General features: G+C 45.1%; 1 protein-coding gene across 5 annotated transcripts in view; it reads right to left on the bottom strand.

Moving 5' to 3' along the window:
- Window positions 1-14,339, bottom strand: part of ROCK2 (Rho associated coiled-coil containing protein kinase 2) — a 262,565-nt gene that overhangs the window by 112,517 nt on the left and 135,709 nt on the right. For all 5 annotated transcript variants that reach the window (XM_040348580.1, XM_040348581.1, XM_040348582.1 and 2 more), the window contains exons 2-5: window positions 13,051-13,132; window positions 10,917-11,017; window positions 8,146-8,283; window positions 6,507-6,767 (exon numbers count right to left, since the gene is read on the bottom strand). In XM_040348580.1, the coding sequence (XP_040204514.1) occupies window positions 6,507-6,767; window positions 8,146-8,283; window positions 10,917-11,017; window positions 13,051-13,132 (582 nt within the window). The remainder of the gene's footprint in view (window positions 1-6,506; window positions 6,768-8,145; window positions 8,284-10,916; window positions 11,018-13,050; window positions 13,133-14,339) is intronic.

Genomic DNA, 14,339 nt, shown 5'->3' with positions numbered 1-14,339 from the left:
AAACAGGAAGTGAGAAAATCAGACAACGAAAAAAAAAAACATTTAGAAGGGAAATGGAAGGAAAAAGTAAGTGAACCAACAATGCACTAGCTTAAAGGAACCTATTTAAAAAATGAAAAGCAAACCTTTACAACCCCTTTAAAACAGCCAGTGTTGATTGAGAGAGTGAAGTTCCGCTTAAGACCCCTTTCACACCGACAGCGACCACTGTTAGAGATAAAGCGCCGCTCGTTTTAGCAGTGCTTTTCGGCTGCTATCAGAGCAGTTTTGACCCCTAAAAAAAATGGTTAAAAACTCCAGTTTCGCAGCGCTTTCAAAGCGCTGGCCATTCATTGCAATGAATGCCCCAAAGATGCTACTTGCAGGACTTTTGGTGACGTCCTGCAAGCGCACCGCCCGAGTGTGAAAAAGAAAAAAAAATCACACGGCAGTGAACGTGAGGCGGTTTTTAGGCGCCAAGCAGAGGCTATTTCTAGCGCTAAAGCGCCTGAAAACCGCCCCAGTATGAAAAGGGGTCTTAAAGTTCTCAACTTTTTTTAAATTACATTTTTAATTTCAACTTGTAAAACAAAGATTGTAGGATAGTCAAAAAACAAACATTTCATACAGGACAAAGGATTGCTAAAGTACTATGGATTATATAAAGAAAATAGCTTATTCACTTATTTGTGTAAATCCCTGTTGAGCTACTGAGCCCTGTAAACTGGCTTTTTGGCAGAGAAGCCAAGCAACGTCTGAAAAAGAAAAAAATAATTAAGTGCCACAACTTCGATAGCAAAGATTGTTACCGGAAGATCCTACCAGTAGTGGCAATTCCTGTTGCAGGCGGACAACTCCAAGCGGCTGCCTCACAGTTGGCAGCAGAGTGGTCAGCCTTCCATGGATGTTGAGCTGCCTGTCAGTTCTATTAGTTAGGCAGCCCAATGGCCAACTGAAGGAGGTTGGGTGTCATTCTGACCACGCTGATGCCAAACGCGAGGCACTGGCTTAACGTGGTCAGCCTTAAACAGGAAGTAATATTACTGGAATGATTTCCAGCCAAAAAACTTTGCAACCAATTTACATATCATGATTTGCTTGAGAAAACTGCATTCCACGAGACATCAAGTGGAACTTCACAGCATATAAGCGCCACAAACCAAAAGCGTCAATATAAAAATGTTACATTCAAAGCAAATTCTCCCATCATCAATGTCTCTATGCCTTATTTTGTTCAGAAATCACATAAAAAAAAATCCCAATAGCATTTCTTGAGTTAGGGCAGATGATTCATGTAGAATTTACGTCCTGGAATCCATCTGCCGTTAGCTCAGGCAAGAGGGTGTGCTTAGCTGAGAAAACCCCTCCTTCCCTCCCTCCTGAAGACTCCAGGGATGTATGCTATTATTTGCCTAGGCATGGAAACCAGGAAGTAACTGAAGAAATGTAAAATAACGTTTAAAACAAGTAAATATGATATACTTTCCTTTCATTTACGGTTAGCGGCATAAATATAGTCAATGTTGTTCGAGAGAGTGAAGTTTCACTTTAATGTCTAACATACTAATAAGCGTTTTATTTTATTTAGAGTAGAAAAGGGTTAAAACTCTCCCCATCCATTCAATATTTTCAGCTTGTGTCCCTTCTGGGGCGATTGTCCTTCTCCTTCAGTCTGGAGATGTAACAGGAAACAAGAGAAAATCGCCGTCTAAGGCCCCTTTCACACGGGGTGGATCAATAATGATCCGCCCCGTGAACTTCCACTTGCTCAGCGGGGATCGCTCCATTGATCCCCGCTGAGCCGGCGGATGACAGGGCGGTCCCCTCACATTATGGGGGGATCAGATGAACACGGACCGTCTGTCCGTGTTCACCCGATCCGATCGACGGATGGAAAAGTAGGTCTTTCCTCCGTCACACTTTGGCGGGTCGGATGTCAGCGGGAATGTCACCGCTGACATCCGCGGCTCCATAGAGGAGCACGGAGCGCCCGTTCAGGTCCGCAAAAGAAACTGGCAGGCGGACCTGAACGGGCGCTCTGTGTGAAAGAGCCCCAAGTCTCCTATCACACGAGGCGGACTCCGTTGCCAGCTCAGCGGGAGATCAGTCTGTTGATCGCCGCTAAGCTGGAGGATGACAAGCTCCTCTCTGCTCACTGAGCGGGGAGGGGCTTGTCGGGCGCAGTTGTCTCCTATGGAGAGATCGGATGAAAATGGACAGAATGTCAGTTTTCATCAGATCTTCCCCGATTCGATAGGGACGGGTAGGGATGTACCCCCATATGTCTGTTTTTAGCGGATCGAGTCAGATGTCAGCTGACAGGTCTCCGCTGACATCCGACGCTCCATAGAGATGCATGGAGCGGTCGTCAAAACTGACAGGTGGACCTGAACGGTCCGTCCGTGTGAAAGGGGCCTTAGAAAGCGGTCCCAAGGGATTGTCTCTCTCCTCTTGCTCATGTGACAACTCCAAATTTTGGACTTCCTCTCACTTTCTATCACGGTGATGAAAGTCACCAAGACAATGACAGGGCCAAGTCTCCCTAGCACTAGACAATATAAACATAACACATTAAAAAAAATAGCCTTTACACACTCTGGATCAGAGGAAATTCTTGGGTTATAGATTAAAGGTATATTTACAACTCAGGGTTTTGAATTGCATATCTTTATGTGACCACTAGCTGGCGCTGTAAGAAGCCGAAAAGCCAAAACATTGCATCAGCTCCATTTCCCACAAATCTAGCCTGAAAGTATTCTTTTTATTCAGCTTCATTCCACGCATATATTCTGCTCCTATATGGTAACATCTGAGCGAGCTGCAAAGCAGGCTGGCACATTCTGTACTATGTTCCTGAAATGAACAGAGCCCTCGGGAGCGGAAGCTGTGACTTTCTCGGGAAGAATTTAATACGAATCCTCTGGCAATGCTGAATGGAATGCTTAGAAACCAGGATTCCATTGTGACACTAGAGGATGCATTTACCAACACGCTGCTAGAGTACAGCGCACATCAGCCACTGCTTCGAACAGTAAGATGACGTTGGCCACTACATTCATTGGCCATGGGACACTACGTATGTGTGAACCCTAAAGGCTTTGGGGTAGATTCAGTAACATTTATGCATTTTTTACGTAGGCGCAGGGCACCGTTTTTGCCCTGCGCCCCCGCAAATTTACTGCGCTACCCACGATTCACGGAGCAGTAGCTCCGTAAATTGCGTGTGCGCTCTTTAAAATTGGCCGGCGTAAGGGCGCCTAATGTAAATGATCCCGTAGGGGGCGGGAATCATTTAAATTAGGCGCGTTCCCGCGCCGATCGTAGAGCGCATGCTCCGTCGGGAAACTTTCCCGACGTGCATTGCGGCAAATGACGTTGCAACATTGGCTGCCCCTGCTAATAGCAGGGACAGCCTTACGCGAAAACCGCCGTACGCAAACGACGTAAACTGCGTACGCAGGGCTCGCGCAACGTTGTGAATCGGCGTTAGTATGCAATTTGCATACTATACGCTGAGCACAACGGGAACGCCACCTAGCGGCCATCGCAAGAATGCAGCCTAAGATATGCGGGCATAAGAGCCTTATGCCACGCATATCTTAGGCTGCAGTCGGCGTAACGAGGTTCCTGAATCAGGAGCATTCGTTACGCCGGCGCAAGTAAGCAATTGCGCTGCGTAACTATGGTTACGCAGGCGCAATTGCTCTCTGAATCCGGGCCTTTGTTTCATTAGCTCATTGAATGTGCTCAGCCCATCTGAAACAATCTTATGAATGAATAATAATGTTAAAAAACCTTTTTGGTAATAATTCCTATTATATTCGTTCATAGGATATCCATATTTATTTGTTTGTTCCATATAAATGCCTAGTTACGTCTGGGACACATGGGCCAAATATCAGCCGATTTAGCAAAAAAATGGTCAACATTCAGCCTGTGTGTCCGTCAGATTCTGTCTGACAGGATGGCCGACTTTATTTGAATGGGCATGCTGGAATGCCAGCATCCTGATCAGCGCTGGTAGCCAACAGCTGTGAGCACTGACCGGTGTGTTCTGGCTGAGGGGCAGTCCCCCTGTTAGAACACAAAAGCTCAGCGGGTAGATCGATGTACCAACATCGGCTTGTTAGTACAGCGAGCGCCTCCATTTTTTTTCCGTTCAGCCCGCTAATTACCAACTGTATGTGATGACTGAGAGACTACATAACTACCCATTTGTTTGCCAATAAAGGCCTGAGGCCATTACTGATTTAAAGGCGCTGCAAAGGCAGAAGGTTTTTCATATTAATGGATTCTATAACATAAAAAACCTTAGCCAGATTCAGAGAGAGTTACGCTGGCGTATCAGTAGATACGCCGTCGTAACTCTGAATCTGCGCCGTCGTAAATTTAAGTGTATTCTCAAATTGAGATACACTTAAATCTAGCTAAGCTACGACCGCTGGCGCCGTCGTATCTTAGCTGTCTATTTAGGTTGGCTGCTAGGGGCGTGTACGCTGATTTACGCCTAGAATGCGTAAATCAGCGAGATACGCATATTCACGAACGTACGCTTGACCGTCGCAGTAAAGATACGCCGTTTACGTAAGGGGTTTTCAGGCCTAAAGATATTCCACCAAAAAGATGGCACGGCCAATGTTAAGTATGGACGTCGGAACCGCGTCGAATTTAAAATTTTTTACGTCGTTTGCGCAAGTCGTCCGTGAATGGGGCTGGGCGTAATTTACGTTCGGGTCGAAACCAATAAGTTTTTGCAGCGTAATTTGGAGAATGCGCACTGGGATATGTCCACGGACGGCGCACTGCGCCGTTCGTTAAAAACGTCAATCACGTCGGGTCACGATTCATTAGCATAAAACACGCCCACCTCTTCACAATTTGAATTAGGCGCGCTTAGGCCGGCACATTTCCGCTACGCTGCCGTAACTTAGGATGCAAGTGCTTTGTGAATACAGCACTTGCCTCTCTAACTTACGGCGGCGTAGCGTATATGAGATAAGCTACGCCTGCCTAACGTTAGCCACGGATACCTGAATCCAGCTACATATGTGTAGCAGCCTCCCCAGCACCCCCTAATTCCTTACCTGAGCCCCAGCTCTCTCCAACGATGTCCACGAGTGTCTTAGCTGTCCAGGACTCTCCTCCTAATTGGCTGGGACACAGCAGTGGCACCATTGGCTCCCGGCTGCTGTCAATCAAAGTCAGTTTGCCAATCAGGGGAGAAAGGGGGTGGGGCCAGGTCGTGTCTGAATGGGCACAGGTAGCTGTGACACGGCTCGGGTGCCCCCATAGCAAGCTGCTAGCTGTGGGGGCACTCAACAGGAGGGAAGGGCCAGGAGCAGCGAAGAGGGACCCGAGAAGAGGAGGATCTGGGCTGCTCGGTGCAAAACCAACTGCACAGAGGAGGCAAGTATAAAATGTTTGTTTCTGCTTTTGTTTTTTAAATGAGACTTAACAATCACTTTTTACAGTTAAAGAGAAAAGGATGCCAGTTGGTAATAAATGACTCATGTAACATATGTCATTAATCAGACACTCTTGGATTATCATAGCAAACTATTTTTCCCCAGTTTGAACAAGTCCTTAAAAGATGAATTCCACGTATGGATATTTTCTATATAATTACATTGGTCCAGCTTGGACCAATGTAACCGTGTATACCAAACCTGGCCAATGCCCCTCGAAGCTGGAAATTACTTAGACCCCTTTCACACTGGGGCTGGGGTGCGTTAGTGGTAAAGCTCTGCTAGTTTTAACAGTGCTTTACTGGTTAGATCAGCGCTTTTAACCCCCGCAAGCGGCCAAGGAAAGGTTCAATAGCACGCGAAAAGCAGAGCTGTGGAGGAGCGGTGTATACACCACTCCCGCACTGCCCCAAAGATGCTTTTTGCAGGACTTTTTTTCCTGTCCTGCAAGCGCACCGCCCCAGTGTGAAAGCACTCAGGCTTTCGCACTGGGGCTGCAGAAGAGGCAGATTACAGGTGCTATTTTTAGCCCAAAAACGCCTGTAAAAACGCCTCAGTGTGAAAGGGGTCTTAAGTAGACACTGTTACTCCAGTGATCTCCACACACCTCTGGGTCTCGCGCCGAGCGGCTTCCCTGCTGCATTCTAAACACAGGAGGTCGGCCACATGACACAGACCCCATTCAGAGAATGCTTTGCATTTTCTCATTGAATGAGGTGGGGTGGTAACATGGTCACCACCCCGTCCAATCAGAGATCACTTTACATTCATTCAGAAAGTGCAAAGCATTCTCTGAATGGTGTCTGTGTCATGTGACCGACCTCCTGTGTTCATAATGCAGCAGGTCAGCCACTCGGCGCAGGATCTGAAAGCAAGTGGGGATCACTAGAGTAGCTGTGTCTAGTTCAGCGACTTCCAGCTTCCAGGAGTATTGGTCAGGTATGGTATTTACATAGTTAACGCGATAAAAGCTGGACCAGTGTAACTTTGTATAAAAGAATCTATAACTCAAATTCATCTTTATAATGAATAGTAATCCTAACTTTTTGTTTTTATGCTTACATCATCCATCTTCATACAGGTGCCAAAGTCAGCTAGCTTCACGTGTCCATGTTTATCCAGCAGCATGTTGTCTGGTTTGACGTCTCGGTGGATCAAACCCATGGAGTGAATGGCATCTAGGGCAAGGACCACTTCGGCAGTGTAGAATTTGGCCCACTTCTCAGGCACATCGTAGTTACTCATAAGGTTCACAAGATCACCACCCGGCATGTACTCCATCACCATGTAAAGGAACTTGTCATCTTGAAAGGCACAGAACAGCTGTAGATGAACATAAAAAGGGTTAAACATGATAAATGAACATAAAAAGGGTTAAACATGATAAATGACAAACAGAATTATTACATGGGCCATCAAGTGTCTATGTGTTGGGCATCATAAACATATAAAACAGTGGTGACAGAAAAAGACCAAATGGTCCATCAAGTCCACTTTTGATATGTAAACTACAGGTCAGTTTTAAAATGATTACCATTAATATATATATATATATCTCAGTACAGACCAAAAGTTTGGACACACCTTCTCATTCAAAGAGTTTTCTTTATTTTCATGACTATGAAAATTGTAGATTCACACTGAAGGTATCAAAACGATGAATTAACACATGTGGAATTATACATAACAAAAAAGTGTGAAACAACTGAAAATATATTTCATATTCTAGGTTCTTCAAAGTAGCCACCTTTTGCTTTGATTACTGCTTGCCACAATCTTGACATTCTCTTGATGAGCGTCAAGAAGTAGTCACCTGGCGCAGCACCCCATCACTCTCCTTCTTGGTCAAATAGCCCTTACACAGCCTGGAGGTGTATTTGGGGTCATTGTCCTGTTGAAAAAATAAATGATGGTCCAACTAAACGCAAACCGGATGGAATAGCATGCCGCTGCATGATGCTGTGGTAGCCATGCTGGTTCAGTATGCCTTCAATTTTGATAAAATCCCCAACAGTGTCACCAGCAAAGCACCCCCGCACCATCACACCTCCTCCTCCATGCTTCACGGTGGGAACTAGGCATGTAGAGTCCATCCGTTCACCTTTTCTGCGTCGCACAAAGACACGGGGGTTGGAACCAAAGATCTCAAGTTTGGACTCATCAGACCAAAGCACAGATTTCCACTGGTCTAATGTCCATTCCTTGTGTTCTTTAGCCCAAACAAGTCTCTTCTGCTTGTTGCCTTTCTTTAGCAGTGGTTTCCTAGCAGATATTCTACCATGAAGGCCTGATTCACACAGTCTCCTCTTACCAGTTCTAGAGATGTGTCTGCTGCAAAAGGTGGCTACTTTGAAGAACCTAGAATATGAAATATATTTTCAGTTGTTTCACACTTTTTTGTTATGTATAATTCCACATGTGTTAATTCATAGTTTTGATGCCTTCAGTGTGAATCTACAATTTCCATAGTCATGAAAATAAAGAAAACTCTTTGAATGAGAAGGTGTGTCCAAACTTTTGGTCTGTATTGTATATGTATGTATGTATGTATGTATGTATGTATGTATGTATGTATGTATGTATGTATGTGTGTATATATATATATATATATATATATATATATATATATATATATATATATATATATATATATATAAAAATAACAATAATAAAAATTTACAATAACAAAGTAACTTTTTACCTGAACAACCCAAGGACTATCTGCAAAGGCCATGATATCTCTTTCTTCCCAAAAAAAAGCAGAGTCCGATCTCTTGATCATTTCAAATTTACTAAGAAGTTTCATTGCATATACTTTCTGTGTAGTTTTGTGCCGGACCTGTTATGAAATGAAGAAGGAAAAACAGTCAATGAACTCTACAAAGCATAAAACACAAAAATGGAAACTGGTTTAATAAACTGACTTCGGGGGGGGGGGAAAGGGGTGAAATAAAGGGGGGCTCTCGGAGACTTGATGGGTCAACCCATCAAAAACTTCATTGTAGGTGTAACCTAGAAATTCAGTGCACTATACCTAGAAATCAACCGGAAGCCTTTATAAAGAGAATGGGACGTACAAAGGTCAGATCTGCAGTGTTTTACAAGGAGTTTTCAAATCTTATATCTATCTTTTGTGAATCTTGGAACTGAGCTTGGTAGGGAGGTGGTTGGGAGGCTGGCAGATTGGCGCTTGAAAGCAGCTGTATTAGGGAGCTGCGGTGGCTCAACGCGATTGGCACTGCGCTGACAAGCCATTCACCTCTGCAGCTAGGGGTTCGGATCCCGGTCTCGGCTACATGTGAATTGAGTTTGGTGGTCTCAGCCCGGCTCCCGGTGGGTGTGCTATGCGAGGTAAGCCTGTGCTTAGTACGCCCACCCCTCCCACAAAAACCACCACACTACACACGCACTCTAAATTGGGTTAACACACACACTTTGACCACGCGGTCTCTAAAAGAGAGGCGAAGGACTAACGGGGCTGGTTGAGCGGGCTAATCCTCTCACTCCCTTATAGGGAGTCCCTCTGCCCCGTTGGGCTTCAAAGCGGAGCAGGTAGGGCAGGCTGTGCCCTCACACACCCGCCATTGCCACCCGGGGCATGGAGAAAGGTGGCAGATTGCCTCTGGGGGAGGCCTGCCTACTCCCAACTCCTGCAGTCCGGCTCCTCTCTCGAGTACATGCACAAAAATACACTAGAAAAAAAGAAAGCAGCTGTATTGGTCAAGTAGAGTTTAAATGAAGATTAGTGCAGAGTTTGGCGTGTCAGGCATGGAATACGCAAGCAGAAACCATAACCACGTTTGAGCGCACGCCAGTCCCGGAACCAGATTGTTTGACAACGGAGCGTCCCAAAGTTCCAAAACATGTTACCACCTACTCGTCACTTCAGGTTTCTGCTTGCGGATTCCATCCCCGTCACTCCTCCCTATGGAGGTCCACAAGCAACTATGGACTGATAATGTGCTAGTTTTCTCCTACTTTTGTGAGTGCATTTTTACCTCCTTTTTATACGGTTTTTAATATAGTGGCGTAGAGACAACCAGTGTAATACGCCACCATATTAAAAACCGTATAAAAAGGAGGTAAAAATGCACTCACAAAAGTAGGAGAAAACTAGCACATTATCAGTCCATAGTTGCTTGTGGACCTCCATAGGGAGAAGAGCTCTGCTAGAAGAGCTGCACCCACTGAATAAGTGGTCCTTCTACATTTGGACTCTTCCGTCTATTTCTATAGAGACTTGACGTTTTTTCCCTGGGACTTTAATCACTCTCTATTTGGGCTTTTGAGTTTTTTTCCTTTCTTTACACTGGTATTCTTATACAGTTTTGTTGCTGTAGCCACCACTGCATTCTCGCCTAGAAAAATATGATAATAAAAACTATGGTGCTTCTTTACATCTACTTCAACTAGATATATACCGTATTTATCTTGCTATAACGCGCCCCGGCATATAGCGCACACCGCGAGCTTGAAGGAAAATTCCTGGGATAAAAAAAATACTTACAGTTTGGATGCCCCTGTCCCATGTCTGCGTCCTGCCCGTCGTCCATCGGCGGCCTCGTCCGGTCCGGCGTCCTTCTGCGGCCATCGTGGTGTCCTCCCCGCTCGATCCCCGCGCTGTGTTTGAACCACTGCGCCGACATATACCGAGCGCAGTACACTCGGGTATAGTCGGGCAGGCTCGGCTACTCTCGCGCTGACGTCCTGTACGTCCAGGACGTCAGAGCAAGAGGACCCGAGAATGCCCGACGATACACGAGTGTACTGCGCTCGGTATATGCCGGCGCAGTGGTTCAAACACAGTGCGGGAAGCGGGTATCGGTGTATATCGCGCACCCACGATTTTGCCCTGATTTTCAGGGCAAAAAAGTGCACGGTATACGCCGATAAATACGGTAAATATAATTAGTCAAACACACACTCGCTTTCTTTCAGAAGCTCTCACATGTTTTGTCTCAGCAGCCAGCTTCGCCATCGCCCATCCAGCAGCCTTGAACTGTAAGAAGCCTTTATTACAGCAGTGCCCCCTACAGCAGCTGCTTCTGCTACTACCCACCCCTGAGCCCTCCTGTCTGTGCTGCTGCCTGTGAAGAAGAGAAGTTCAGCTCCTACACAGCTCAAAAGTTGTATATAGCACACCGAGTCAGGTTCTGGGTGCCTGGCCAGTGGTGGAGGTAGATCTCTTTTTAGGCATGGGAAACTGAATGTGAACTGGTGGTAATAAGCCTTGGCTGATGCATACGAGAAGCCAGGACAAACATCCCTCCTGATCGCGACTGCGCCCCCCAGTGCCCCAAGCCCCATAACGTCGCTATGGCTATATTTCCACAACTTTATAATAGAATAATGATATTCTTTTAAGCAAAAATAAGCGGTGGGTCTTTGTACTTCGGTCATGCACCCAGAAGAGCCATCTCCTCTGCACTCCCAGCAGTGTACTGGTGGTGCCAATGTAAGGCCATTACTTACCAGCTGGACTTCACCAAAGGCGCCTCGGCCAATGACTTTCACTACATCGTAATCTTCTGCTTTCATCTGCAGCTTCCGAACATCACTCACAACCTTTTCATCTAAAAAACACCACAACATCAGTTACTAAATAGCATCCATATTCATTTCGGGCATGAATGTAAAAGAAAAATAATCGTATCAATGTTCTACTAATCTTGGACTAAGAGGGGAGGAGAAAACAGTCAGTAATGTTTCTTTTCCAATACAGTGGTCTTCTTCCAGCTCGACTAATAGGGACCCATTCCATAAGGAGAGCCATTTCATTCTATATGCAGCAGAGCTCTGGCCTGCATCTATGGCCCATCGCTTCCCTGTTCTGTTAGCAAGCAATGCGACAGTGACAAGACAGGCTGTAAATCAGCCAAGTGACCATAGCCAAAGTCCATTAAAGAGGACCTTGCATTCGGATCACATTAAACATAGCACTGTAAAGAGGCACCTATAAATAATGTCTCATTTCAGCTGACTGCAGGCTTGCATACTGTTTGTGCCTTTTTAGAACTGAGCACTGGTGAACTGGCTAAAGCAGTTTTTCTTAAGCTGCCCATAAAAGGCTCAATAAAAGCAAACAATTCCTCAAGTCGCTTACCATTATCAGGGCCATTTCCCCCTTAACCTAACAGCAATAACAAGCAGGTTCAGCAGTTTGCTTGTAAAGGAAGACTTTCCAACTTGATGAAGAATTTCGGCAATGTACTATGTGCCCCACTGTCTTCATCACAGGTGTAGTGCCGTTCCTATGGAACTTTTATTTAAAGCAGAAGTATAGCCAAAGCTGTAGGTCTCCTATAGATCACAGTAGTGCAGTTTGTTCTGCACTCCTGTGATCCATTTTCAGTCGATAGTGGGTTAAAGCCCCATCGGCTGACGTCACAAACCCGGTCCAGGCTCTAAAAAAAATCTTGACCATATCCTCAGGATCCACCCAGATGTCTGGACAAGCAGCTGGCTCAGCCTCTCAGTGACCTGCTGAAAGCCCTAGTCAGTCGCCCCTGCCCCTTCCACAGCCCAGTGCGTGCCTGGGGGGCAGAGCAGAAAGCCGGGGACTGACACTGCAGGCTAAAGACCGAGAACTGAGCAGTTGGGCCCCTTTCACATTGGGACGTTTTTCATGCGGTACAGCGCTAAAAATAGCGCTGCTATACCGCATGAAAAATCATGCCCTGTACTCTTCAATGTGAAAGCCGAAGGCGCTAGCAGGAGCGCTCCAAAAGTCCTGCTAGCCGCATCTTTACCGCGGTAAATCCGACGGTACAGTAGCGCGGCTATACCGTCACTGCGGGTCCGCGCCTCAGTGTGAAACCGGCCTTAGTGTTTGATCGCTCAGTTCTCAATCTTACAGTCACCGGGAGATCGAGGCTGCATCCACCTAGGTGAGAACATATATTTGTTTTGAAACCCCATACAGTAAAACCTTAGTTTGAGAGCATAATTTGTTCCAGAAACATGCTTGTAATCCAAAGTAGGGCTGCAACTAACGATTATTTTCATAATCGATTAGTTGGCTGATTATTGTTTCGATTAATCGATTCATTTGCACGATTCCTCCATCAACACAGACAATGCTGACAGGGAAATCCCTCCTACCAGTTCCTGCTGAACTTCAAACTATGTATGGCCGGCCTCAGATGGTGCGAATTGTATGCCCGTTTTCATTGCAAATAAAAAAAGCATTTGTTCATCGGTTCAGGTGCATTTTTGATGCGGTTCTGATGCAGATTTTTGGCACGCTCTGATTTCAGTGATGGCCAACACATAGTAGATAAACGGTGTCAACTCTTGTAGTAGGAGAGCAAGCCATGCTGAAATCCTGAAGTGTATCCTGAACACAGAAGCGTTCCCATAGAACTCAATGAGCTTGGAATTCGCAACTGAACGGCTCCACAGTGCTCAGAAAACACAGAGGACTCATTAAATTCACACTGTGGATGCACCGCATATATGTGAACAGCTTCAATGGAAATCAATGTTATTTACAAGTCATGTGAAACGGATGCGGTTCAAAACGCATCCAAATTTGTATATATGCGAACCAAACCTAAAACACCACCAGATACTTTAGATATAGAAATATAAAAAAAATTAGACTCACATCTATTGAGGAAGTTGTCGATATTTTTGTTTTTTCGTAGTGCAGGGTAGTCGAGATCAAGGACCAGAGAATTGAGTCCATCCTGAGATAAAACAAAAAAAGAACAGAAAGGTTACTCTAAAATAAATACAACGTTGAATTGAAAAAGATACTTGTCAGATAAAACAGATGGGAATTTGGACTGGAAGTCAAGAAAATCAGAGCTGGTGGTGCCTTTGAGCATTTTCTGGCCCCATCTTGGATTATGTACGCATATGAAGGAGCAGATATGAAACCCAAATATTTGGAACACAGGACAGAATCAGCCAAGCAATAGACACAAACACCAGTAATAATCTCATCTTTAAACCATAAGTACCAATACTACATTCAAAATGATACTGACCAGTGACTAGAGTCACCCACACATCAAGTTCAACCAAAAAATAAATAAATACAATCCAATACACACAAACCTACACACACAGTTGATCCAAAGGAAGGCATAAACCCCAGCAGAGCATGCTCCAATTTTCTACAGCAGGGGAAAAAATTCCTTTACGATTCCCCTAGAGGCAAATCTGATTTTCCCTGGATCAACTTTACCTAAAAATTTTAGTACCCAGTGATATTGTGTACACTTGGGAAAGAATCCAGGCCTTTTTTAAAGTAATCTACTGAGCTGTCCAGAACCACCTCTTGAGGGAGTCCGTTCCACATTTTCACAGCTCTTACTGTGAAGAAACCTTTCCGTATTTGGAGATGAAATCCCTTTACTCTAGACGTAAAGAGTGCCCCCTTGTCCTCAGTGTAAGTAAAGTGAATAACTCAACACCAAGTTCACTATATGGACCCCTTATATATTTGTACATGTTGATCATATCCCCCCTTAATCTCCTCTTCTCAAGAGTGAATACATTTAGTTCTTCTAATCTTTCCTCATAGCTGAGCTCCTCCATTCCTCTTATCAGTTTGGTTGCCCTTCTCTGCACTTTCTCCAGTTCTCCGATATCCTTTTTGAGAACTGGTGCCCAAAACTGAACTGCATATTCCAGATGAGGTCTTAGACCCCATACACACTATTAGATTTTCTGTAGAGTTTAGTCTTCAGTTACCAAAACCATGTAGTGGAAGGGCCTGCCTGATTGCATACAAATAGAAACTCTTAAAGCGGATGTGCCATGGGAACAAAATATTAAAAGTCAGCAGCTACAAATACTGCAGCTGCTGACTTTTAATAATAGGACACTTACCTGTCCTGGAGTCCAGCGCCGATTGCAGCAGAGCACGAGCGATCGCTCGTCACTCTG

This window comes from Rana temporaria, chromosome 4, assembly GCF_905171775.1.
Source record: "Rana temporaria chromosome 4, aRanTem1.1, whole genome shotgun sequence".
Classification (NCBI taxonomy): Eukaryota; Metazoa; Chordata; class Amphibia; order Anura; family Ranidae; genus Rana; species Rana temporaria.
Note: the sequence above shows the minus strand (reverse complement) of the source record. Positions and strands in the feature narration are given on the sequence as shown.